The sequence below is a fragment of the Mobula hypostoma genome, chromosome 24, assembly GCF_963921235.1.
Source record: "Mobula hypostoma chromosome 24, sMobHyp1.1, whole genome shotgun sequence".
NCBI classification, from domain to species: domain Eukaryota; kingdom Metazoa; phylum Chordata; class Chondrichthyes; order Myliobatiformes; family Myliobatidae; genus Mobula; species Mobula hypostoma.
The window spans coordinates 21823491-21849389 of NC_086120.1; the positions used below are offsets into that span (position 1 = coordinate 21823491).

The 25899-nt window shown below is 43.2% G+C and overlaps 1 protein-coding gene across 5 annotated transcripts in view; it reads left to right on the forward strand.

Annotated features, from left to right (window-relative positions):
* The window catches only part of kank3 (KN motif and ankyrin repeat domains 3), a 74128-nt gene that overhangs the window by 33367 nt on the left and 14862 nt on the right, over nucleotides 1–25899 (forward strand). For all 5 annotated transcript variants that reach the window (XM_063032592.1, XM_063032593.1, XM_063032590.1 and 2 more), the window contains 6 exons: nucleotides 3247–3350; nucleotides 4782–6731; nucleotides 7332–7431; nucleotides 8796–9044; nucleotides 13982–14069; nucleotides 19438–19657. In XM_063032592.1, coding sequence (XP_062888662.1) covers nucleotides 3314–3350; nucleotides 4782–6731; nucleotides 7332–7431; nucleotides 8796–9044; nucleotides 13982–14069; nucleotides 19438–19657 — 2644 coding nt within the window. In that variant the 5' untranslated portion in view covers nucleotides 3247–3313. The remainder of the gene's footprint in view (nucleotides 1–3246; nucleotides 3351–4781; nucleotides 6732–7331; nucleotides 7432–8795; nucleotides 9045–13981; nucleotides 14070–19437; nucleotides 19658–25899) is intronic.

Genomic DNA, 25899 nt, shown 5'->3' on the forward strand with positions numbered 1-25899 from the left:
AGAGTCAAATGTCGCAGGTCAGACCCTTTGTTAGAAACGTTTATGGCCTGAGATGTTGAATTTTCTCTCCCTGCAGACGCTGCCTGACTGGCTGAGAGTTCCCAGCAATCTCTGTTTTTATTTTGAACATGTTCCAGTCTCTGTCGTTGCTTGACTTTCATTTTAAATGTTGAGACTTTAGGTGCAAGAGGGGGTGTAAAGATGTGACTTGGTGTGGGATATAATGTGGTAAGCAGAATTTTGGAAAATGTGAAATTTCTCGTAATGGACAGGGTTTATACAATAATTGAAGCCCTGACGGTGTTTACTGCATCCTCTTAAAAAAAAAGTAGAGATCCAGGTAATAGTAGAGAACGATGATTAGAATGTAAATGGACCATAAATGTAAGTATGAAATACAGCAACATAAAAACTCCCATCAAAGTTATTTATTCCTCAGCTACTGTACAGTATATGGGTTTGGTGCAATGCAACTACGTATGGTTACAGTGAACATTTCAATGCCATACTTTCTAATCCTATTCTATTCTCATTCACTAATCAGATTCCCTTGTCCCAGGTCCTGGTGTAGATAAGTTCAATGTGTAGCATGGACACGATGGGCTGATGGGCCTTTAACTCTGTGAGGCTGCTTTCTCCAGATAACATTATTTCCCTCAATTTGCAGAAGAATCTTTAGGGAATGGAAACTAATGTGTTTCTAATTGAATAAATTATAGTCCATAGTGGATTAATCAGCCACCTGTTTGTACAGCTACAGCCACCAGTAACTATGGGCTTCAGAAAGAACCATGTGACCTGAATGTTTCATGCTTACAGTTAAAGCATAAAACATTTTATACATTTCTTTCAACTCATTTTCACTGTTACTTTTTGGCTTCCTCTCCCCCTCCCCCTCTCCCTCTCCCTCTCCTCTCCCCTCCCGCTCTCTCCTCCCCCTCCCCTCCCCTACCTCTCCCTCTCCTTCTCCCCTCCCCCCTCCTCCTCCTCCCCTCCCTCTCCTCCTCCCTCTCCCCCTCCGCTTCACTCTCCTCCCTTTCCCCCTCCTCCTCCCTCTCCCCTCCCTCTCCTCCTCCCTCTCCCCTCCCCCTCCGTCCCCTCTCTCCCTCTCTCACCCTCTCTCTCTCTCTCTCCCTCTCTATACTGCGTGTGTGTGTGTGTACATATATGTATATATACACACACTTTCTCTTTATACCCTTCTCTCTCTGACCCCCTCTCTCCCTCTCTCTATAGCCTTGTCACTCACTTTCTTCGATATTTTTCATGCTTCTTTTTCTCTCTCTCTCCCCTCTCACTCTTTTTCTGTCCCTGATGCTTTGCCTGTCTCTCTGTTTCAATCTCTCTGAGTCCCACTGATCTGTTTTTATCAATGATACCTGTCTGTGGTAGTATTGATTCCCTGTGGAGCTGTGTCCTGACGCCACATCGCCATGGATGTATGTACAACGTCAGGTGCAATGAAACCGTTGTCCTCTGTGAGCCCCTGAACAGACGCTTAGGGTCATGAAAGCCCTCGGTCTGGGACCCTGTGATAACGGTGCCTCGACGCAGCATTTCAGAGCTGATGGGTAAGGTGGAGCACTGAAGGACGTGTTTTAGTCCATTGCTTGTTCAGGTGTCAATCTTTGATGAACTCTGCTTCAGACAGAGAGGCTGGGCTGTGCAATATCCCGGTGCACTGATAGAGGGCTACTTCATTTTGAGGCAGATACCGTAGCAGCAGCAAACAGTCGCCTAGGTAGCGGCTTCTCCAGGTGTAGAACTTGGATTAAATCTGAAGACCAAATATTCAGCACAAATATCAGGACTTGAAACAACAGCTGAGATAACGTGGCAGAGTGGCTCATTCATTGGTCGTTTTTTTAATTGACAGAAGACATTGGAAAGGTCTGCATTTGAGAATGGGGCCCTGCAAGCCGAATAATATTCCTGAGGGACTGTCCAAATGTATTTTACAGATCATGGCAATTATCAGACTTTTTCCTTCCTCCTCCAATTGCTTCAATACTTAGTACTGTGCCAGGACTGTGCTAAATTAAACATTTTTGGGGTGGCTTTGATTCCTAGTATGAGTATCCTGAAATGCCTACCCACCCCTTCAACACATCACCATTTCATCAAGGAGATTGTTTCTGGGCCTTCGGCCGGGCTGCAGGGCAACTACCACATTGCTGGGGAGCCCCCATTTCTACTTACTCCCTACCTGGTTTTGGATCTGACTCCCAATCAGTACTAGCTAGCTCTCCTTTGTTCCCTCCTCTCCGTCACTCAGAGCATCTCAGGCAGGGGTTTGTTGCTCACTTGTTTGACAGGAGTCGGCTGGGATTGGATGCTGGCAACTCCCTGGAGCTTTGGAGAGGCAACATTAATCTTTCTCGTATTGATTTTTCCCCATGTCAAAGGCTACTGATGATAAACAAACAGCAACACAGAGTATGGTTCCTGGGAGAATTTCAAAAATTCCCAGAATGTCACTTTACAAACAGAATTCATTTATTGGCCATTGAGAGTAAATATAACCTAATATTTTTGGGGAGAAGCCGACTGGATCGAGTGGAACAGGATCTTACATCTCACACAACGCCATTTTCCATTCACTTCATTGTTCTGTAAAATCTCCCAGGAGGATAGGTAGAAATGCTCTGAACCCGTACAATTCACATTCTCTGAGCTAAATGAATCTTGTCTGTTTTAAGTCAGCAGCTCTTAATAACCCAGTGGCTAGGTCATAACCAGAGGGTGAAGTCCTCCAAGTTAGCTTGTTTTCCATTTCCATTTCATATTCCATCAGGTAGTTTGTTTCTGGGCAGCACTGTCACGATTACCACAGTGGTGGTGTGCCCTCGTTTCTATTTACCGCCATCCTGGATCTGGACCTGACTCCCTGTCTTTCCAAGGACAGCTCACTCTCCGTACCTCTGAGCACAGCCACCATTTATGAGGTCTTTGCCGTACAGCCCTGCCAAAGGCCCAGAAACAAGCTCACTGAGGAGATGGTGACGTGCTGAAGGGGTGGGTGGGCATTTCAAGTTACTAATATAAGGAATCAAATCCATCCCAAAAATGTTTAATTTGGTACCGTCCTGGAACAATACTAAAGGAAGAAAAAGTCTCACAACTGTCATGAACTATAATGTACAGTGTAAGAATTAAGTCAGTATTTAGCCTTGTTGCTTCTTTCTACAATACACAAATTTGTAAAATATAGATTGTACCGTTACATTTCTACCATGTTTATTGCAGGTTGCCTGGTTGGCTGGAACTGCGGCTACCTGTTGATTTCATGGGCACTCTGAATGTCTGAGGGAAGATGGAGCAACCTGTGCGAATGAATCTGAGCATACCGGGTGAGTATCTGAGCCCACTTCTGGGCGAACAAACTGGCCTCCCTTCGCTGGAACTGCAGCCACCTTGGCGGCTTCTGTTGTGCCTGTTAAGTGACAGATATGCCCTTTTACAGGTATCTATTTCCATTCTACGTCTGGATGCTCCGAGGGATTCCTTAAACTCCCACAATGACCCCGGGGTCACCACCTTGAACTCACCGACTCCTGTTATTCTAAACTTCCATTTCAATCACTGAATGTAGTACTAACCTCCATTTAATTAAGCTTATGAGTAGACAAGTCCAGCACAAGTTGTGGCAGCTTCTGAAAGGTATTGATTGGCTGGATGACTGGAATTCCACCATTAGCCAGGCTTAGAGCAAAATTGCTCTATATTATACTGCTAATCCAGTGTTCTTTTCCCCGTACTATCAGCCCATCATATTCACACGATGAAAAATAATCACAGATAAGGAAGCTGATTTGAATGTAGCTTTCAAACACATTTCAGTATCATTCAATTTCTTAAGTGTCAGTTGCCTGAAATCAGCTGTGGCTCAGTGGTTAGCTCTGGTTGAAGAGTCCTACCATTGAGCAGCTTATAGCAATCCAGGCAGAAGCTTTAGTGTAGGATTAGCTAAGGTGCTTCAATGTCAGAGATACCGTTGTTTGGGTACAATGTTAAATTAAGCCTCTGTCTTGTGATTCAGGTGGATTAAAACTGATCATTTTCAAGAGGAAAAGAGGACTTACCAGAGTGTACTGGCTAACATTTACTAATCACTAAACTGATCACTAAAACAGGTTATTCTCACTGGCAAACAACAGGAATTCCGCAGATGCTGGAAATTCAAACAACACACATCAAAGTTGCTGGTGAACGCAGCAGGCCAGGCAGCATCTCTAGGAAGAGGTACAGTCGATGTCTCAGGCCGAGCCGAAGGGTCTCGGCCTGAAACGTCGACTGTACCTATTCTCACTGGCTGTTACTGGCAGATTGCAATTCTATGTTTTGGATGTTACTCGAGTGACAACCCTTAAAAAAAACCACTTAATTGACTGGAAATGGACGCCTTGAGGTTATAAAAGGAGCCACATAATTGAAAAGTTTTTTTTAAAGTGATTCCAGAGTTCTTGCCTCCACATTTCTGTCTGGAAGTTGGTTTCACATGTCAATCATTACCCATGTGAGGAATTTCCTGATATTTATCTTAAAATTCCCATTTAGCCATTCAAATTTGTGCTCTTTACTTCTGTCGTTTGCCCTAGAGTAGTCATAGCCATCTAAATTTATCTTTCTATGTCATAGCTATCCGAATTTTTTAGTCTTAAGATTGATTGAAAGTGGTGTTTGAGTGCAACAGGCACAATTATTTCCCTATGAATGGCTGTAGATATGTGAGATGTATTTTGCTTTTTATAAATTCAGTAACTATCTTCCATTTTCTGTAGATCTGGGAAGCCGTACAACCTATAATGAGTTGGATGACAGTGAGAGGAGCCCGTATGCTGTTGAAACACCATATGGGTTCCAGTTGGATCTGGATTTCTTGAAATATGTTGATGACATTCAAAGTGGAAACACCCTAAAGAAAGTGAGCATTCATCGCAAACCAAAGATAAGGCCATCAACAAGCACTAGTGGATGGACCTCCACAGAATCACTGTCTTCCTCGACCAGTGAGGATGTTAAAGCTTTGCCAACAACACCAAAGTTTAGAACTCACACAGTTGCTTATGAAATAAATGATCCTGCGGCAAATCAGCCCTCAAATGCCACGTCGCCACCACCAATCAATAGTCTTCTTCCACCCCCTTCTCCAAGGTCTTCTCTGAGGAACATTCGAGTGGAAAAGACTTTGCTAGAGACTAGTCGAAGGCTTCAGCAGGAACAATCGTCCACTGAGGATTTACCAAGGTATGGACTGTCAAGCACTGTATCCAAGTCAGGCATAAATTCGCACTGTCAAAGCCAAAGCTCCCCATCGTCTCAAAAAAACACTGCTGTAGGAAATGGTGACGTTAACCCAGTGTCAAATCCTTCATTCACTGGCTTCTTCAGGTTTAGCCCCGTGAACTCAGGGAGGAGCTCACCGGTCACAGGCATCACACCAGCTCACCTTCAGCACATCCGGGAGCAGATGGCAGCTGGCTTGAGGAGGCTGAAGGAGCTCGAGGAGCAAGTGAAGGTGATCCCTTGTCTGGAGAGGAAGCTGGCTGCAGTGAATGAGGAGAAGCAGCAGCTTATCACGGAGCTGAAAAAAAGAAAAGTCTGTAGTCCATCTGAAGCACTTCTCCTTCGCCAGCGGTCGTACAGCACAGGGAATGTGGCTCAGTACCAGCCAGATACCAAGACAGTGGTGGACCTTCATATTGATTTAGCTGGTGACAACAATGAGAAGAGGTCCAGTAAAATTAAAGAACTTAGGCGACTAACAGAGAAATTGACGCTTGTTGATAGGAATAAAACGTGCTCTAAAGCCACCTCTCTGGCAACGTCTCCAACTTCCCCAAACAAAAATGTGCTGTTGAAGTCCGTGGGTGCAGGGGAAGAAAGAGACATGAATGACGTTGTTTTCTACTACAAGTCAGAGAGACCGACCGAAGAGGCAGCAGTTGGGACAGAAGTGGAGGTGACGCATGTTGGTGTTGGAGTTGTTGAGACAATGTTGGGCTTGACGACTGAGGCGCAGGAGGAAATTGAATTTCTGCAAGAAATTATTGAGAGCCAGAAAGCAAACATCTCAGTGATTGAAGCAGAGTTGGAGGAGGCAACTAATGAACTGAACAGCCTAAAGCTAAATGCACCACTAGTCCCCCGCAAGAAGACCGTTGATGCCAGTGTGATGGTGCAGCCACACATGGTCAATGTCAGCATGGAAGCAAAGATCCCAGTCATGAGTCGAGCAGCTGGTGACCACTTGGAGATTGCAGATGCTTGTGTGGACTTTGCACCGCAGATGTCTAGCGTAGGAGTCAGCTGCTGTTTACGAGTACAAGACGTCTCTGTGGGTCCGGATAGCCCAATTACACAAGAGGACATGGCTGATCCACATCTTGCGGAGAGTTTGGATGTTCATAGTCAATGTAAAACTGGATTTAGACGGGAAGGGGCCGGTGAAATACCAGAAGGTGACATGAAGATGAATGCTATTGAACTGGTTACAAATGGCAGCAGTAAAATAGTAGAGTGCAGTCCAACTATAGAAGTAAAAGGTTATGACACCGGATTTAAGGACGGAGTGACTAGAGTGAACTTAACAAAAGACACAGTCCAAGAGAAACGTGTTGCGGTAAAACTTTGCAGCACGTCTTTGCAGGTTGTGTGTGAGAGGAAAACAAATTGCCAAGAAGATGAGCAAAAGCCCCTGGAACCACAGTACACAGTCAGTCCCACCAAAGGTGAGTGTGTGGCTCAGTACCACCTTGTTGTGATCTGGTATAGCCCAAGATTTTGTTAAATACCTGGTAACTTGAATATTCAAATTCCAAAATGATCCACCAATTACTTCTTGGGAAATAATTGTTGGATTACTTCATACTTTGAAAATTAAAATTAGCAGGTGTTTAATAAAATCCTCATTTCTATCCAATATCAAGCCAGTGTTGCAAGTCATTCAGTACTTAAATCTTAGAGAAGAGCACAAACAGACAATTTAACTATGGTGAAGGGATTTTCAGGATTTTTATTACAGGATCACCAGCTTCCAAATCCCTCCCAGCATTTGACATGACGAGGTTACATCCTGATTTACTAATGTATCGATGAGTGGGATTGAAAGAACTAAAAGCATATAGCAGTGCTCTTGTATTCAGATTGCAAGTGGTAATGGTGTAGCTTTTCCACTTGCGATGAAATTCAATCAGGCTCCCTTGCTTTAATGCCAAGGCGCCATTACAAAGGTATCTCAGATGGACTCGGGTGTTGATATACCTGGCTGGTTTAGATTAGACAAAATGAACTATTGCACTAAATGACTTTTACCAATATCTTTCTAACAGGGGTTCTGAAGTCCATCATGAAAAAGAAGGATGGATCAGGCAACACTGAGCCAAATACGAGCAAGAAGAACCTACAGTTTGTAGGTCTTTTGAATGGAGAGTAAGTAGTTATTAGTCTAAAGTTTTGTGAAAGTCTGCTCCCGTGGACATCGAATACACCGTTTGGCTATTCCAGGAAGATGAAGCAGAGAGAAGTGGGTGCTGCGGCAGCAAGGCGGTTAGCGCGACAATATTACAGCTCAGGGGTCGGAGTTCAGAGTTCAATTCAGGCGGCCCCCCGTAAGGAGTCTCTGTATGTCCTTCCCCTGGAATGTGTGGGTTTCCTCTGGGTCTTCCAGTTTCTTCCCACAGTCCAAGGAGGTTAATTGTAAATTGTCCCGTGATTAGGCTAGGGTTAAATTGGGGTTCTCAGGGGCTGCGGGGCAGTGCAGCTCCAAGAGCCAAAAAGAGCTATTCCACACTGTATTTCTAAATAAATGAATAAATAAAAGTCCACGTGGTTTGAATTTTTACAGTACACTGTGAAGTTTCATCTAACTGTGCTCATTACCTGAACCTTAAGCTTTAAGAATGATCTGGCCACTGGTCTATAGATTCGCTACTCATGGCCTATTGGGGATGTTTTCACAATATCCAGTCTTCTAATCACACCCTTTATGGCCTGTGTTCCTGATCACCTGATATAATATTCATGTTTCATGTCTCACTATCCTTTGTTCAGTGTCTGGTCACGTCGAGGGTTCAAGACAGTGAAATGTGAATACGGTTATGACTGCTCTAATTCCGTGACGTAGTCAGGCTGCTTCATTGTGGGTGACCCACTGTAGAAACTGGAGATAGTCACAGGGAACGTGCATGTCCAAGATGTCACGAGACCGTGATATGTCCCCTGTGCTTTCATTGCTACTGCCGCTAAATGACGGTAAAATCTAGTTGATCTAATCGTGGTTCCAGACTGGTATCACTCTACGAACTATCTTATGGATGGTCACAATTGCAGGTCTGATCACTCTGGTTGAAAATCTGCCCATTTGACGTTATTCTGTTTCAGTGCTCTACCTTTGATGTGCATGGACAGTTTATAACACAGCTCAGCAAATAGATGTGAAAACCCTGCATTTAATAGCTGAATACAGATGAAAGCAGTAAAATGAGAGAGGGTAGGAAAACTTAGTAAGTATTTGCAAGTATCTAAGTACCCAGAGACATAAGGAAGCTCCAAGGTGAAGATTCTTCAAGTTCATTGCATTACCTTGCGGAATTTTTTCACCTCTGCATTCTGGGACTGGCATAACCTTGTCAGGCCAAAGGATCTTTCCCTTTTCTGTGCTTTCTTGTGATCCTTCAAATAGATTGACTGTGGGTAGTTTAGTGGATGCGCTTTTATTGCATTAAGATGTAACACTGAATGAGCTTTGAAGTCTCATAATTATAATGGAAATATGGTTACTGTTATAATTCCAGATATGAAACAAGTTCAAGCGAGGAATCGAGTGGTGAGGAGGGCTGCGCTGACAGAGTGATTGTAGACAGTTCAGACAGCGAACTGGGAAACTGCAGTGACACTTCGGAAGAGGACGGCATCGCGCACCTGAAAGACAGCGACAACAGTGAGAGCCCTGAGCAACGCAGGCGCAGGTCCGGGAAGGAGATGCCGGAGCAGAGCAAACAGAGGGAGGCAAAGCGAATCTGTGAAGAGGAAGTCAAGGAGAAGTGAGAAGTTTACTAATTTGATGTATTAACGTAATGTTTGGTATTTTTGTCCAATGCCAAGAACAAAGCTTCTACTTGTTAAATTTCATGCAATGTCTTTTGTGGCTTTGGAAATTGGAAGTATTTTTATTAATTTATGTATGACATAAAAATGTAATTATCATTTAAACATCCACACCAATGCTTATGATACAGTGAAAAATAAAATGCAGATCTGAAAGGTCCAATGTCACTGTAGGATGAACTGACTGATCTCAGGTGTTCTGCACTCTATGCTTTTGGATGAGCTGAGAGAGGGAAGATGGGTGCAAATTCTTTGCTTTCCTATTTACAGCCTGTTGGAAACTCATGTGACCCAATGTTATATCCTCAGCTGGAAAAGATTTTGTTGTAATCTGTCCCCACGCCCTGCTATTGTTTAATTTGAGTCTAATATTTGTCGATGAAGAGTTCATCTGCACATTTCCTCTGTATTCTGTATGCTTATGTTAGTAGACACAGAACGATAGCCCAACTATCCACTCAGCAGATGGAATTGTTCTATGGTGATTTAAAATTATATCTAGACTCTGCAAAAATATATGTCTATGTAGAGCTGTTGGCCCTAACACAGAAGGGACAAAAAGATACTGATAAAATAATACAGAAACAAGATTGGAATCAACAATACAGCAAAAGAGGAAAATGCACCATTGAAACATGTCATGTAAAAAGCTGGCAAAAGCAAGAGGTGCCAGAGAACAAAAAAAAACGGGAAACATTTGAAATGTACAGTGGTTCCGTCAATGGTGTCCACAGGGCAACTTAAAATGGTACGGAAGTGTTGATCAAAATAATACATGTGGGCTAAGTTAGAACTCTACCACAGAGTAGCTTATCCTTCTGGTAAACAAAACAACTAGAAATTCAGGACCAATTCCTGTAGCCAAAGTTCTTTTTCACTTTTGAAGTAGTTATGGTAAAAGACAGGATGACTCTATAATATAAAGTCTAAAATTGGGGCAAAGCTAATTTTGATAGCATTAGGCAGAAAGTTGAAATGTATTTATTTATTTACTTATTTATTTATTGTTTATTTATTGAGATAAAGTGTGGAGTAGGACCTCCCAGCCCTTCGAGCCACGCCCCACAGCAACCCATCCATTTAACCCTATCCTAATCACAGGACAATTTACAAGGACCAATTTACCTACCAACCAGTACGTCTTTGGACTGTGGGAGGAAACCAGAGCACCCGGAGGAAATCCACACGGTCATGGGGAGAACGTACAAACTCCTTGCAGGCAGTGTCAGCAATTGACTTCTGGTTGCTTGTACCTTTTCTGTCTCCCATTGTAATTTATATCCCACATCCTGACTGCTGTTCAGAGGCCTGTATGTAACTCCTATCAGGGTCTTTTTACCCTTTCAGTTCTTAAACTCTATCCACAAGGATTCTATACCTTCTGATCCTATATCGCCTCATTCTAAGGATTTGATTTCATTTTTTGCCAAGAGAGCCACCTCACCCCCTCTGCCTACCTGCCTGTCCTTTTGATACAATATTTATCCATGGATGTTACACTCTCAACAATAATCTTTCAGCCACAACTCAGTGATACCCACTGCATCTTACCCGCCAATCTCTAAATTATCTGCCTTATTCTGTACACTGCACGCATTCAAATCTAACTCATTCAGTCCTATATTCACCTCCTTTTAAATTTTGGCCCATGTTATACTTCAACTTATCCCACTGACTGCAATTTTTCCCTGTTGTCTGCCTGTCCTTCCTCACAGTCTCACTACACACTGTATCTACTTGTATACCAACTGCCCCATCCTCACCCCTATCACTCTGGTTCCCATGCCTCGGCCAAATTAGTTTAAACCCTCCCCAACAGCTCTAGCAATCCTGCCCACAAGGCTATTGCCCTCCCCCCCCCAGGTCCTTTTTGCACGGGTCATACTTTCCCCCAGAAGACATCCCAATGAACCAGAAATCTCAAACTCCACCCCCCCGCACCAGTTCCTCAGCCACTCATTCATCCGTGCTATCATCCCATTCCTGCCCTGACTTGCACGTGGCACTGGGAGTTGTGGAAGCCATGGAGCAAGTGAGTTGAGATCAGGGCCAAATAGGCTGGGATGGGGAGGATCATCAAGGAGGTGTTGGGGGAGTACAGGGAGTCGGTTTGGAGTTGGGTAGAATTTGGGATGTTTTGGCAAAGGGTGGAGTTGAGGCCTGAGCAGATGAGTGGGATGCTTTTAGACAGCTGGTAAGTCTGGAGTCTGCAGAAGAGTGGTAAAAATCAAGATTAGCTTTATTTGTCACATGAACATCAAAACATCCAAAGATACATTGTTTGCGTCAAATCAAATTAGCAAAGATTATGCTAGTGTTGCCATACTTCTGGCACCAACATAGCATGACCACAGTTCTCCAAGCCTATCCATACATCTTTGGAACATGTGAGGAAACCAGAGCATACGGTCGTGAGGAGATCTCACAAGCTCCTTACAGACAACGATGGGAATTGAACTCCGGTCAGTGACAGCTGGCAATGTGAAGTGATACTCAAACTACTACAAAATTGTGCCTTGGAAAAGACCAGGTAGATCAGGGGTTCCCAATCTTTTTATGCCACGGAGCCATACCATTAACCTAGGGGTCCAGGTTGGGAACCCCTGACTGGTAGATGGCTATTAGACTCGGGTAGATAATAGGGTTGGATAGTTAGGGAGACTATTGTGAGCTCCTGTCATCTTGGTGACTGGAGATAGTAGTGAGAGGAGAAGGCATAATAAGCAGCAATGGAAAGATAAAGATGATGAAGTCAGGTGCTTCACACTCTCCTGCATCGGTCAAGGTGGAGTGCATCCCTTTTAACTAAACTGAGCTAGGGCTGATGCCCCTGTTTATGGCAGTGTTCTCACAGGTCTTGTAAACATAGTGGAATTTTGTGTAAGAGGATTAACGACATCCACGTGTGCCAAGAGTTTCTGTGCCCCACCAGGTTATATATATGGAAATGTTCACCAGTGGTTTTATACTCATGACCTGAAAGTCACAAGAAGTGGCAGCATCCCCTTTATTTCATGCAGAAGTTCATACTTGGAACATGTTTCTGAATTTTAGAGACATCTATAACTGTAAATACTCCCAGAATTTGGAGCTTGACTGATCTACTTTCTTGGAACTTTAAAAAAAAATGTTTTGCTTTCTGTTCTTGTGTTTATGAGTTTTTTTTTATATGTTGATTAAATCTGACTTGTAAGAACATTACTGGCCTACGGTTCAGTTTTGTTAAATGAATCATTTATTGGCGCCTAGCTTGTCTGTGAGGTTGAATGCTCCTTATCTCCTTGCTTCCTTGTTTCCTGGTTTAGGGAATGTGCTTCCTTAATGTTTCCAATACACCATTTCCTTCCTGAGATCAGGGACTTTGCTAGCTAATGCAAAATTCCAAATTTTGTTGATATCCACTTCTGTGCTTTAGACCAGTTTTAAACCAATCCCAGTGCTTTGAAGTTTAGTCGGAGTTTGGAATAAAATTGGTTACACTTAAAACTCTTGAGTTCTAAATATAATATTTTTAGAATCCTAGTTCAATATCTGCTAGTTTTTCACCAAGTATTCATTTGATTCTCCTATTTTTAAATTAAATTATTCTTAAATCTAGTCTTCCCACTCTTAGCAACAAAGCAGAATCAGGTTTACTATCACTGATATATGTTGTTAAATGTGTTGTTTTGCAGCAACAGCACAGAGCAATAGATCAAAATACTATAAATTACAATAAGAAATACATATAAAATTAAATTAAATCACTTGTGTAACAAGTGAAATAGTGAGTTCATAGGCTGGTTCATACTCGATTCAGAATTAGGATTGCAGAGGTGAAGAATCTGTTCCTAAAATGTTGAATGGTGTCTTCAGGCTCACATACCTTCTCTTTGATGGTAGTAACAGGAAGAGAGTATGTCCTGGGTGATGAGGATCCTTAACAATAGATGCGCCTTTTACAGACACCGCTTTTTGCTTTTTGGAGCATTAGGCATTATAACAACTAGCTTCCTAAAAGAGTGTTCCTCCGTTCACCTCCGATTTTATTTTTTAAAACAGTCACCTTGAATCTGTGTCCTTCATTTACTGATCCTTCTTCCTCAGGAAGCAGTTTATTTTGGCACACTCTATCAAAGTTTTTCATGACATGATAGTTCTTTGTCAGCTCTCACCCCTTCTCTGTTCTGAGGAGAACAGTGCTAGCGTCGGAAAATGCTCTAAACAGTTGACCATTCTAGCAAATCTCCACTGCCCTTTCACAAGCCGTGTCAGCCTTCCTATAGTTTGATAACGTCTTGCTGTAGGGAGCCAGTATTTTTATTATGATGTAACAAAACAGCAGGGCATGATAGTGTAGCGGCTGGTGTAATGCTTTTCAGTGCCGGCAGTCAGAGTACAATTCCTACCCCCGCTGCCTGTAAGGAGGTTGTATGTTCTCCTTGTGACTGCGTGGGTTTCCTCCGGGTGCTCCCGTTTCCTTCCCTTCCCACATTCGGAAGACATATGGATTAATAAGGGTTAGTCTGTTGAGGCCGTGCTGGAGGCATGGTGACATTTGTGGCTTTCCCCTGGCATCTCCTCAGAATCCAAGTACAATACCTGCAAGTTTTCCTCAGACTGTGTAGGGTGTTGACACAAATGACCCTCATTTCACTCTGTGTTTCATTGTTACAACGTACATGTGATAAATAGAGCTAATATTTAAAAGACCTTTACTTTTAACTCTCTTGCTTTTTTATTCTGCTTATAAAACCAAAGGTTTGAAGGCATGATTAGGCAGTTTAACCCTGCAATGTACCTTGGGTTTTATAAAAACGGATCATCTGCCTTATGTAGTAAAGGCTTTTGGATATTATTCTCATCCTGAATCCTCTGCTGTTTACTTTGGCAGATTTGAGCTGAGTTCAAAAATGCGGGAAGTCTGCTTGATTCTGAAAAATCATTTCAATGACCCGTGCCCAGTGAAGAGCAAGGAAGTGGTGAGTTTCCTCATGTGTCACTGTGATAATGTTCCTAGTGATACAATTGATGCTCCATTTTGCCAAGGAGAACTGGTTTAGATGTTTGTGTCAGGTGTAGATAAGACCCTGACAACAGAGTCAGAAGGTTGTGGCTACATTTTTCACTCCAGAGACCTGAGGACAAGCCGACAATTCCTGTGCAGTTCAAAAAGGGTGTGGCAATGTTGTACGTGCCTCTGTTCAGTTCAAAGGTTAAAATAAACACTTTCTTGTTTTCTCTGATGTTTATGTATACTGTATTAAAAAATGGTATTATTTTAAAGAGGAAAGGAATTCTACCTAAGGTCCTGTCCAATATTAATCCTTAAATCAGAAACAAATTATCTGTTATCATCTCATTTGGATAGAGGGCAGAGGGGAGATCCGTTTGTGGGATCTTGGTGCAAATTCGTGGCCAGTTTCCAAAATTATAACAGTGTCAATGCTGCAAAAATATTTCATTGACCAGCTAATATTTTATAGAACCCTATTGGTCATGACTCTGAAGAACCTCAACATCTTTACTAGAAATACAGGTTAATCTCTCACCCAAACTCTTCTGGTACTGCCAAAGAAAATAACCATCATTTAGATGGGCTAAGGAGTCCTCATGCTTGACCTCACCGTGGGTATCTGATTATTATTTTACGTCAGGGTTTTATAAATCCAATGTGAGTCAATGCGTGAAAAGAAATATGCTCAAATTTTAAATGGTCTATTTAAAGGGTTATTTGAAATAGTTGGAATATTTTGCACAGGACCAATGAATATGATGGAATGATCTCTGGATACCTAAAGACTTACCACACTTTAATAGGATGTCACTTGTTTTACTACTGAGGAAGGTGCAGAAGAAAATGATTGTATCCCATCAAAGGGAAGAAGAGATCTTCTACTGCCACTAGGAAGTAGCTAGAGGTAACTTGGAACTTAATAAGGTTATTGTGGGCCATACCTGGAACCAGTTCAGGAAGTGCTTTAATACTCTAATCAGAGTAGGGAAGATGGATAAAGTTTTAGAATTACCTATTTATTGATAAGCACATCCGACAACCCTCCCATTCTCACTGTTCTCCATCAAATTAGAGGTAGCCCTGTGGTATGGGTATGGGTGGGTAGGTTATGTTTTTTGAGGATGGCCCACACTCTGATCTCCCATAATGCAAAGATGTGCCATTTGTTTATGTGTCAAGACGTACAAGATGAAAAAATTGTGTTAAATTATTTACTTTTTCCACATACATTTAATAAGAGTGAATTTCATCCTGTATTTCAAACTTTTAGGGTAGTGATTTGTGAATTCTGCCAGGGTGAATTTTTGTAACTCAAACCATCATAATGTAATGGTCACCTGTACCCTTCACTTTTACTTAAATCCCCAAGGGTCACCCATGGTTCATTTTCAAGGTCCATTTATCACCCTTTCTCTCAGGACATTCTCTCCGATACATCTGCCTAATAGTCACCCTTAAAGCCTACCATGTGGGACCTTGTCTAGTGCCATATTAAAGTCCATCTGGACAATATTCACAGCCATCATTAATCTTCATAGTTACCTACTCAAAAGGACTCAATCAATTTGCTAAGACAGGAATTGCTCTGCATAAAGCCATGTTGATTATTGTTGATCAGCTCCTGCCTTTCCAAGTGTACTTGAATCCTTACCCATCGAGTTTTCTCCAATAACTTCCCTACTGACCTACAGCTCATTGGCTTGTAGTTGCCCTGTCCCCGTTGCCATTCTTACATAAAGAAACAACATTAGCTATCCTTCGTTTCATTTCTAAAATACGAATAAGATCAAGAACATCCCCAACTCTGGTTGGGCTTTCCCATATTATTTCTTGGATACACTTAACAAAATTCTGTTCCATCTAAACTACTTGCACTAAAGCAATCCTAGTAAATATTGGGAAAGTTAAAGTCTCACACTACTGTAATCCTTTTGTGCTTACACCTTTCTACAAATTGCTTACGGATCTTCTCTAAATCCTGCTAATGACGGGGAAACCTATGGTATAACTCTAGCAAAGTAATCATCCCTTTGTAATCCTAAATTCTACCCTTATCCCCTTGTGATCTTTCCAAGATATGCTCTAAGTACTGCCATGATCTCCCAGATACATTTTAAGTCCAGTGTTCTTCTACTACTTCTTTAATTTCAGAATCTCAGTCACATATTCTTTTACAGAGGCCTTAGAGACACTTCTTCAACGTACTAGTACAAACTTCGTACTTCAGCCATGCCCTCTTCCTTCAGGACTAAACTCCCTTTTGGTTTCTCTTGTTGGCTCTGTCTCTCTTTTTACAACCCTGTTCCTTTTCACATGCCCCTGGATTATTTTTGGATGCTTTCCTTTCTTTTCTCCCAAACTCTTCTTGTGCTCCCATCATCATCATCATCATCATCATCAGGTGCCATGCCCAGTTTGAGCTTTGACAGCCATGGCCCGCACACTCCTGTTTCGGGTCAAGTGGATCAATTCATTGATATTCATTTCCAGTTCTCTGGCTGCTGTCTCCATCATTATTTGTCTTTGTCTTCCTCTTGCTTTCTTCCCTTCAATCTTTCCCATAATTACCATGCATTCTAACTCCTCTTTCCTAATCACATGTCCAATGAATTTACATTGCCTTTTCATGATCTCATACATTATTTCTCTTTTTGTGTTTGCTCTGTTCATGACATCCTCGTTAGATATTCCTTTCATCCATGATATTCTTTGCATCCTCCTCAAAAACCACATCTCTGCTGCTTCAATTCGTTTCCTCATGTTACTAGATATTGTCCAATATTCTGGTCCATATAACATAACTGGATAAACATAACATTTCAGTACTCTGAGGCGGGTTGTCATGCCTAGTTTACTGTTGGTCAGTATACTCTTCATTCTTGTACAGGTGTCTTTTGCCATCTCTATCCTTTTGATGTCCATGGTGCACCTGCTCCCTTACCCTCTTTTATTTTTTATTCACTTCCCACTGCACTTTGTATGATCAGTCTAGTTCTCACTTGAATGCTCATTTTATGGTTTCTTTGATGACCTCTGGAGATCTGGTTTAAATTTCTTGACAATTCTTTTTCATGGGAATGTATCTATAAAGTATAGCTGCAACAGTTCTAATTTAAAAACTTTCCTTTATTCAAACTCAGTTTTGCTTGCAAACTTTGATTCTAATTTGCCAGCATTAAGTCCATACTCCCAGTTCATTGAAAAAGGCCCATTTCCAATTGACTATTTTTACCTTGCTTTGGACTATAACCTTTTCCACTGCTATTTAATAGCTTCCAATATTATGATCATTGTTTCCTGTAGCTTCTCCCACTGATGCTTATCGACTTGGCCTGAAACATTTCCCGGTCAAGGCCAACAATGCTGCTTTTCTAAACAGGCCAGAAACATACTGATCAAGAAATCAGTATCCTTGTCCCATTTTGTCCCTTATGTTGTAGCTGCCCCAGGTTGTCATACCAACAGTTTGTATTCCCCATTTTCACTGCTCCACAACTTTCTCACATCCCAACAATTACCCCGCATATCTTTCCCCAATATCCTTGCCACTGGTTGGCACACAATACTTTAATCTTAACAGTGTAATAGCACTTCATTTGTTTCTAAGGTAACGGATTCTGTCTTTGATCATTCCAGGATATCCTCCCTCTTCAGCAGTACAATATTATTCTTAATCACGATTGCCACCGCCCCTTCTTCCCTTCCTTAGCTCTCCTTCACACACTATATCAAAGGTATTTCAAATGTGTCCATGCTCTCTCTTAATTACAAACAAGAGAAAATCTGCAGATGCTGGAAATCCAAGCAGCACACACAAAATGCTGGAGGAACTCAGCAGGCCAGGCAGCATCTATGGAAAAAAAATACAGTTGGCGTTTCTGGCCGAGACCATTCGGCAGGGCTGGAGAGAAAAAGATGAGGAGTGGATTTAAAAGGTGGGGTGGTGGGGGGGGAGAGAAGCACACTAGAATTTCCAATTAACCTGTTAACCTGCACGTCTTTAGAATCAAAACCAGGCCATTGGAAATATGAGACAGCAGCTCTGCTACTTGACTAACTAATGGATAAACAGTTAATGTGTTCATTGAAAACTATTGACACATAGTGCTATCATCCTGAAAAAGCTAAAGATTATCAATAATAATACCTAAAAAGTGTGACTCTTCCCCTCCCCCACCTTTCCTCTCCAGCCCTGCCGAAGGGTCTTGGCCTGAAACATTAACTATACTTTTTTCCACTGATGCTGCCTGGCCTGCTGAGTTACTCCAGCATTTTGTGTCTGTTTCCTCTCTTTATAGTTGGGTCTCTGTTACCCTATTGTAATTCCACATGATTAATTATCTCCCAATTCATCAAACTTGTTCAATGCAATTATTTTGCATTTACGTACACTAATTGTGAACCTTTTATTCTCGTTTCATCCAAAAGCCTTTTGGTTCTTCCAGTGCCTTTTCTCTCTTTCTAATGCTACCTTCCCATGACAACTTATTTTAAAACTACCCCCCACCCCCATAGAAGGAGATAACATTCCTGAAGGGACAGTTCCTGATGGATTGCTGACACCTAAGGCCACAATCCCAGAGCATCTCAACAAATGGAGCAAAGACCCAAACTACCTCCACCCGTGCTGGGTGGCAGTGCACATATAGGCGTGGTATGAAGGGGAGCGGGCCAAGCTGAAGTAGCTGTTGACGCTGCGTTATGTGCACCCTGTGGCCAGCCTTTAGGACTTGCATGCTCCAAGCTCTCTGCTGTCGATTGACGAGGTTTTGGGTGAGAGCCAGTGGAAGAGTCTGCACCACTGATTCACTGGTAGATAGGTGACCTGTGTGCCTTTACGGTGTTCAACAGCTGTACTAGACCCGTTGTGTTTGGGCTGTTGCAACATCAAGAGAAGATCAACCAAGATGTTATCCTCATTTTCTCGGGTCTTTACTGGGTGCCAGAGCAATCCCATTTCCTCACCTATCTGTTCAACCACCCCCCATCAACTCTTTCCAGGTTCTACCACTCAGGTCCAAGAGAGGAAACAGGTCATGGGGAGACCACCCAGGTAGTATGGAAGGTCGAGATTGAATCCAGGTCACTAGAGCTTTGAATCAACAGCAGTACTGTTTGTGTCTTTGTACCGCTTCCCTGTGTTCTGTGCGGGCCTGTCAGCCGCTGATTAGGGCAGTGTCTTTGGAGAAATCTGCTTTGGTGTGGTCTGTAGCCAGCTGGCTCCATCTCCCACTGAACAACTGGTTTTGGGTGGGACAAGCTGAGGAAGACAGCCGAAAATCAAGAGCAGAATCACCAGGAGCTCCCTGAGCACTCTTGCTGTGTGTTTGCAGATGTCCAGTCTAAATGCCATCCAACAGGAGTGGTTCAGGATCTCCAGCCAGAAATCCGCCTCACCCCAGACCGTCGCAGACTATCTGATGGGCTTCGCCGAGATGTCACCGGCAATCCTCACGCACGTTGTCAACCTCTCTGATGCAAATGGCAACACAGCCCTGCACTACTGCGTTTCTCATTCCAACTTCCAGATTGTTCGGCTTCTGTTGGACACCGGTAAGTTGGAGTGGTCAAAGAATGGGCACTGAACGTTGGCATTGCCCAGGCTCAATGTACACTTTACAGCACTTAAGCATTGCTAACATGTTCATAACCAGAACTAACATTGTCTTAATGATAAAGAATGTGCACGTTATGACAGACTTCTCAATACTAAGTAGTCTAGTGCCAATGCGAACGAGGTTAGTGGGGAAAGTTTTTAAAAGTGAGATAGAAAGAGTTCAGGGCCAACAGATTGTTCTTAGAGTGAAGGGTAAGGCTGACAGGATTAGGGAACCCAAACTACGCACTCACGTGGTCAGGAAAAAGAAGGGATGTTTCAAGTATAGGCACTTGGGATCAAGCCAGTTCCTTGAGGAGCATGAAGGATGCAGGAATACACTTTAGAAGGAAATTAGTAGTGTAGTATGGGGCCATTAGATATCCCTGCCAGATAAGATAAGGGAGTTTCCTAAATGATTCTATAAATATTATATTAAAGGCAGTAGGTCCACTTAAAAATCCGTGTTTTGATCTGTGCGTGGAGCCAAGGGAAGTGGGTGGGGTCTTAAACGAATCATTCTAGTCTGTATTTAAGGTGGAGAAAGGCATGGAGGGGAACAGTGATATCCTGAAATTTATCAACATTACAAATGAGGAGATGTTTAAGTGCATGAAGATGAATAAATCTCCAGGACCTGACCAGGAGTATCCTGGGATGATAAGGAGGAGATTGCCGGCCCCTGACAGAGATTTTTGAATCTTCATTAAGAGTAGAACAATACAACTCAGGAGTGGGCCATTCTGCCCACAATGTCCGTGCTGACCATGATGCCAATTCAAACTAAACTCTACTGCCTGTACTTGGACTACATCCCTGTACATGTAACTGTCTAAATCTCTTAAATGCTACAATCATTATCTGTGTCAACTGCTTCTTGAGGGTGCAGAAGACATTCACAAAGATGGTGCTTGAGTTACAAGGAAAGATTATAGATAGGCGAGGTCCATTATCTCTTGAGTGAAGGACGATGAGGGGTAACATCTTAGAGGTGTACAAAATTATAAGAAGCATTGATAGGGTAGGTAGCATGACCTTTTCCTGTGAAATGAAGTGTTTTAAATTAAAGGGCATAGGTATATTGGAAGGGGGAGGAGGTTTAAAGGAGATCTGATGAGGAGTTTTTCACAGAGTAGTTAATATCTGTCATCTGGACTGAGCATCTGAGAGTCACCTAGATAGATACTTAAATAAACTAAGTGATAAGCTGATCCATAAGAATGAGACATATGGGATCTAAAGTGGTCTGGCTAATCTGGTCCAGAATTGGCTTGATAATAGGAGAAAGAGGTAGTGGTGGAAGTATGCTTTTCTGATTGATATTATAGGGATCAGTGCTGGGATCTCCTTGTTTGTAATGTATATTGATGATATGGACGTAAATGTAAGAGGGATGACTAGTAAATATGCAGATGACACAGAAACTGGTGTGTGGTGGATAGTGAGGAAGATTGTCAAATATTACAACAGGATTTAGATCAAATGGAAAGTTGGGTGGAGCACTGGCAGATGTAAGTTAAGTCTGACAAATGGAGGTCGGCCAATGAGAACAGCGGGAAGAGTTTAAAAAGAAGACAGCTTTATAGAGCAGGCATCGGAGGAGCGGGCGATAGAGTAGAGGGAGACAGAGTAGGGAGGCTTTGGCTCAACGGGGCTTCGGCGTTAAAGGGTCGAGGTGAGGTAGGTTAACTCTGTAGAATACAGACAGGAAGTATGTGTGTGAGGCCGGATTTCTGTGCTCGGTGTCAGATGTGGGAGGTCCCGGACACTCCCAGCTTCCCAAACAGCCACATCTGCACCAGGTATGTCGAGCTGCAGCTCCTTAGGGACCGTGTTAGGGAACTGGAGATGCAGCTTGATGACCTTCGTCTGGTCAGGGAGAGTGAGGAGGTGATAGAGAGGAGCTATAGGCAGGTAAGTCACTCCAGGGCCTGGGGAGATGGGTAGGTGTTAACAGTCAGGAGAGGGAAGGGCAAGAGGCAGATGATAGAGAGTACCCCAGTGGCTGTCCCCTTTAACAATAAGTACTCCTGTTTGAGTACTGTTGGGGGAGATGGCCTATGTGGGGGAAGCAACAGTGGTCGAACCTGTGGCACAAAGTCTGGCCCTGTGGTTCAGAAGGGTAGGGAAAGGAAGAGGATGGCAGCAGTGATAGGGGACTCTATAGTTAGGGGGTCAGATAGGCGATTCTGTGGACGCAGGAAAGGAACACGGATGGTAGTTTGCCTCCCAGATGCCAGGGTCTGGGATGTTTCTGATCGTATCCACAATATCTTGAAGTGGGAAGAACAGCCAGAGGTCGTGGTACATATTGGTACCAACGACATAGGTAGGAAAAGGGAGGAGGTTCTGAAAACAGACTACAGAGAGTTAAGAAGGAAGTTGAGAAGCAGGACCTCAAAGGTAGTAATCTCAGGATTACTGCCTGTGCCACGTGACAGTGAGTATAGGAATAGAATGAGGTGGAGAATAACTGCGTGGCTGAGGGATTGGAGCAGGGGGCAGGGATTCAGATTTCTGGATCATTGGGACCTCTTCTGGAACAGGTGTGACCTGTACAAAAAGGACGACTTGAATCTGAGGGGGACCAATATTCTGGCGGGGAGGTTTGCAAAGGCTATTGGGAGAGTTTAAACTGGTATTGCTGGGAGCTGGGAACTGGACTGAAGTGACGGAGGAAAGGGAGGTTGGCTCACAAATAGAGATAGCTTGGAGACAGTGCGAAAGGGAGGATATGCAGGTGATAGAGGAGGGACGCACTCAGGCCGATGGTTTGAGATGTGTCTATTTTAATGCGAGGAGTACTATGAATAAAGCTGATGAGTTTAGAACGTGGATCAGTACTTGGAGCTATGATGTTGTGGCCATTACAGAGACTTGGATGGTGCAGGGGCAGGAATGGTTACTTCGAGTGCTAGGCTTTAGATGTTTCAGAAAGGACAGTGAGGGAGGCAAAAGAGGTGGGGCGTGGCACTGCTGATCAGAGATAGTGTCATAGCTGCAGAAAAGGAGGAAATCATGGAGAGGTTGTCTAAGGAGTCTCTGTGGGTGGAAGTTAAGAATACGAAAGGGTCAATAACTCTACTGGGTGTTTTTTATAGACCACCCAATAGTAACAGGGACATTGAAGAGCAGATAGGGAGACAGATTCTGGAAAGGGTTGTTGTGGTGGGAGATTTTATTTTCCAAAATATTGATTGGCATCTGCCTAGAGTGAGGGTTTAGATGGGGTGGAGTTTGTTAGGTGTGTTCAGGAAGGTTTCTTGACACAATATGTAGATAAGCCTACAAAAGGAGAGGCTGTACTTGATCTGGTATTGGGAAATGAACTTGGTCAGGTGTCAGCTCTTTCAGTGGGAGAGCAATTTGGAGATAGTGATCACAATTCTATCTCCTTTACCGTAGCATTGGAGAGGGATAGGAACAGACAAGTTACGGAAACGTTTAATTGGAGTAAGGAGAAATATGAGGCTATCAGGCAGGAACTTGGAAGCATAAACTGGAAACAGATTTTCTCAGGGAAACATACAGAAGAAATGTGGCAAATATTCAGGGGATATTTGTGTGGGATTCTGCGTAGATACATTCCAATGAGACAGGGAAAGGATGGTAGGGTACAGTAGTGTACAAAGGCAGTTGTAAATCTAGTCAAGAAGAAAAGAAGAGCTTACAAAAGGTTCAAAAAACTAGGTAATGATAGAGATCTAGAAGGTTATAAGCCGAGCAGGAAGGAGCTTAAGAATGAAATTAGGAGAGCCAGAAGGGGCCATGAGAAGGCCTTTGCGGACAGGATTAAGGAAAACACCAAGGCATTCTACAAGTATGTGAAGAGCAAGAGGATAAGACGTCAGGGAATAAGACCAATCAAATGTGACAGTGGAAAAGTGTGTATGGAACCAGAGGAGATAGCAGAGGTACTTAATGAATACTTTGCTTCGGTATTCACTACAATCTTGGCAATTGTAGGGATGACTTGCAGTGGACTGAAAAGCTTGAGCATGTATATATTAAGGACGAGGATGTGCTGGAGCTTTTGGAAAGTATCAAGTTGGATAAGTGCCGGAACCGGACGGGATGTACCTCAGGCTACTGTGGGAAGCGAGTGAGGAGATTGCTGAGCATCTGGGGATGATCTTTGCATCATCAATGGGGACGGGAGAGGTTCCGGAGGATTGGAGGGTTCCAGAGGATTGCAGGGTTGCAGATGTTGTTCCCTTATTCAAGAAAGAGAGTAGAGATAGCCCAGGAAATTATAGACCAGTGAGTCTTACTTCAGTGGTTGGTAAGTTGATGGAGAAGATCCTGAGAGGCAGGATTTATGAACACTTGGAGAGGCATAATATGATTAGGAATAGTCAGCACGGCTTTGTCAAAGGCAGGTCGTGCCTTACGAGCCTGAATGAATTTTTTGAGGATGTGACTAAACACATTGATGAGGGTAGAGCCGTAGATGTAGTGTATATGGTTTTAGCAAGGCATTTGATAAGGTACCCCATGCAAGGCTTATTGAGAAAGTAAGGAGGCATGGGATCCAAGGGGACATTGCTTTGTGGATCCAGAACTGGCTTGCCCACAGAAAGCAAAGAGTGGATGTAGACGGGTCATATTCTGCATGGAGGTCGGTGACCAGTGGTGTGCCTCAGGGTCTGTTCTGGGACTCCTACTGTTTGTGATTTTTATAAATGACCTGGATGAGGAAGTGGAGGGATGGGTTAGTAAATTTGCTGATGACACAAAGGTTGGGGGTGTTGTGGATAGTGTGGAGGGCTGTCAGAGGTTATAGTGGGACATTGATAGGATGCAAAACTGGACTGAGAAGTGGCAGATGGAGTCCAACCCAGATAAGTGTGAGGTGGTTCACTTTGGTAGGTTAAATATGATGGCAGAATATAGTATTAATGGCAAGACTCTTGGCAGTGTGAAGGTTCAGAGGGATGTTGGGGTCCGAGTCCATAGGACACTCAAAGCTGCTACACAGATTGACTCTGTGGTTAAGAGGCATACTGTGCATTGGCCTTCATCAATTGTGGGATTGAGTTTAAGAGCCAAGAGGTAATGTTGCAGCTATATATGGCCCCGGTCAGACCCCACTTGGAGTACTGTGCTCAAGTCTGGTCGCCTCACTACAGTAAGGACGTGGAAACCATAGAAAGGGTGCAGAGGAGATTTACAAGGATGCTGCCTGGATTGGGGAGCATGCCTTATGAGAATAGGTTGAGTGAACTCGGCCTTTTCTCCTTGGAGCGACAGAGGATGAGAGGTGACCTGATAGAGGTGTACAAGGTAATGAGAGGCATTGATCGTGCGGATAGTCAGAGGCTTTTTCCCAGGGCTGAAATGGCTAGCACGAGAGGGCATAGTTTTAAGGTGCTTGAAGTAGGTAGAGAGGAGATATCAGGGGTAAGTTTCTTACGCAGAGAGTGGTGAGTACGTGGGATGGGCTGCCGGCGGCAGTGGTGGAGGCGGAAACAATAGGGTCTTTTAAGAGACTCCTGGATGGATACATGGAGCTTAGACAAATAGAGGGCTATGGGTTAGCCTAGGTAGTTCGAAGGTAGGGATATGTTCGGCACAGCTTTGTGGGCCGAAGGGCCTGTATTGTACTGTAGGTTTTCTATGTTTCTATGTTCCTAAGTGTGAGGAGATCCATTTGGGAAATCAAATCAGGGAGGAGTGCATACAGTAAAGGTATATGAAGCACTGTGAGAAAACAGGATTATTGTAGATGGGCTAAAAAAAAGTCAATATGGATACATTGGGAAGAAGAGCTTGTTTTTGCATTTTAAGACTCTCAGATTCTCTGGTTCTACTTAAGCTCGGTCTCTTTTAAATATTCAGTTTATAATCAAAGGTAGCTTATTAAATTTTTGGCTGCAATAGTGATTTTAATCTTGACGTACAAGGGGATAATTTTGTTCTGCCAGTAGTGTTTAGTGGTGAGTTGCAGTCTTGGGTAATTTCACAGTCTCGTCGTGTTGCCAGGAATGTTTATGTGTGCTATGGGCAAGGATCTAAGCACGGGAAGGTAGCAACAAAATGGAGAAAAAGAAGATGCCTCAGTATTCTTGCTTGCCCTCACTGCCTGTGTTTGTTTTCAGTGATAGTGGTCAGTCTCATGATCTTGCAGGCTCATAAGTAGTTTTAATGGTCTCCTACTGTGGTTGTTCTCAGGATCTCACAGTTGGCTGGGTTGATTTTT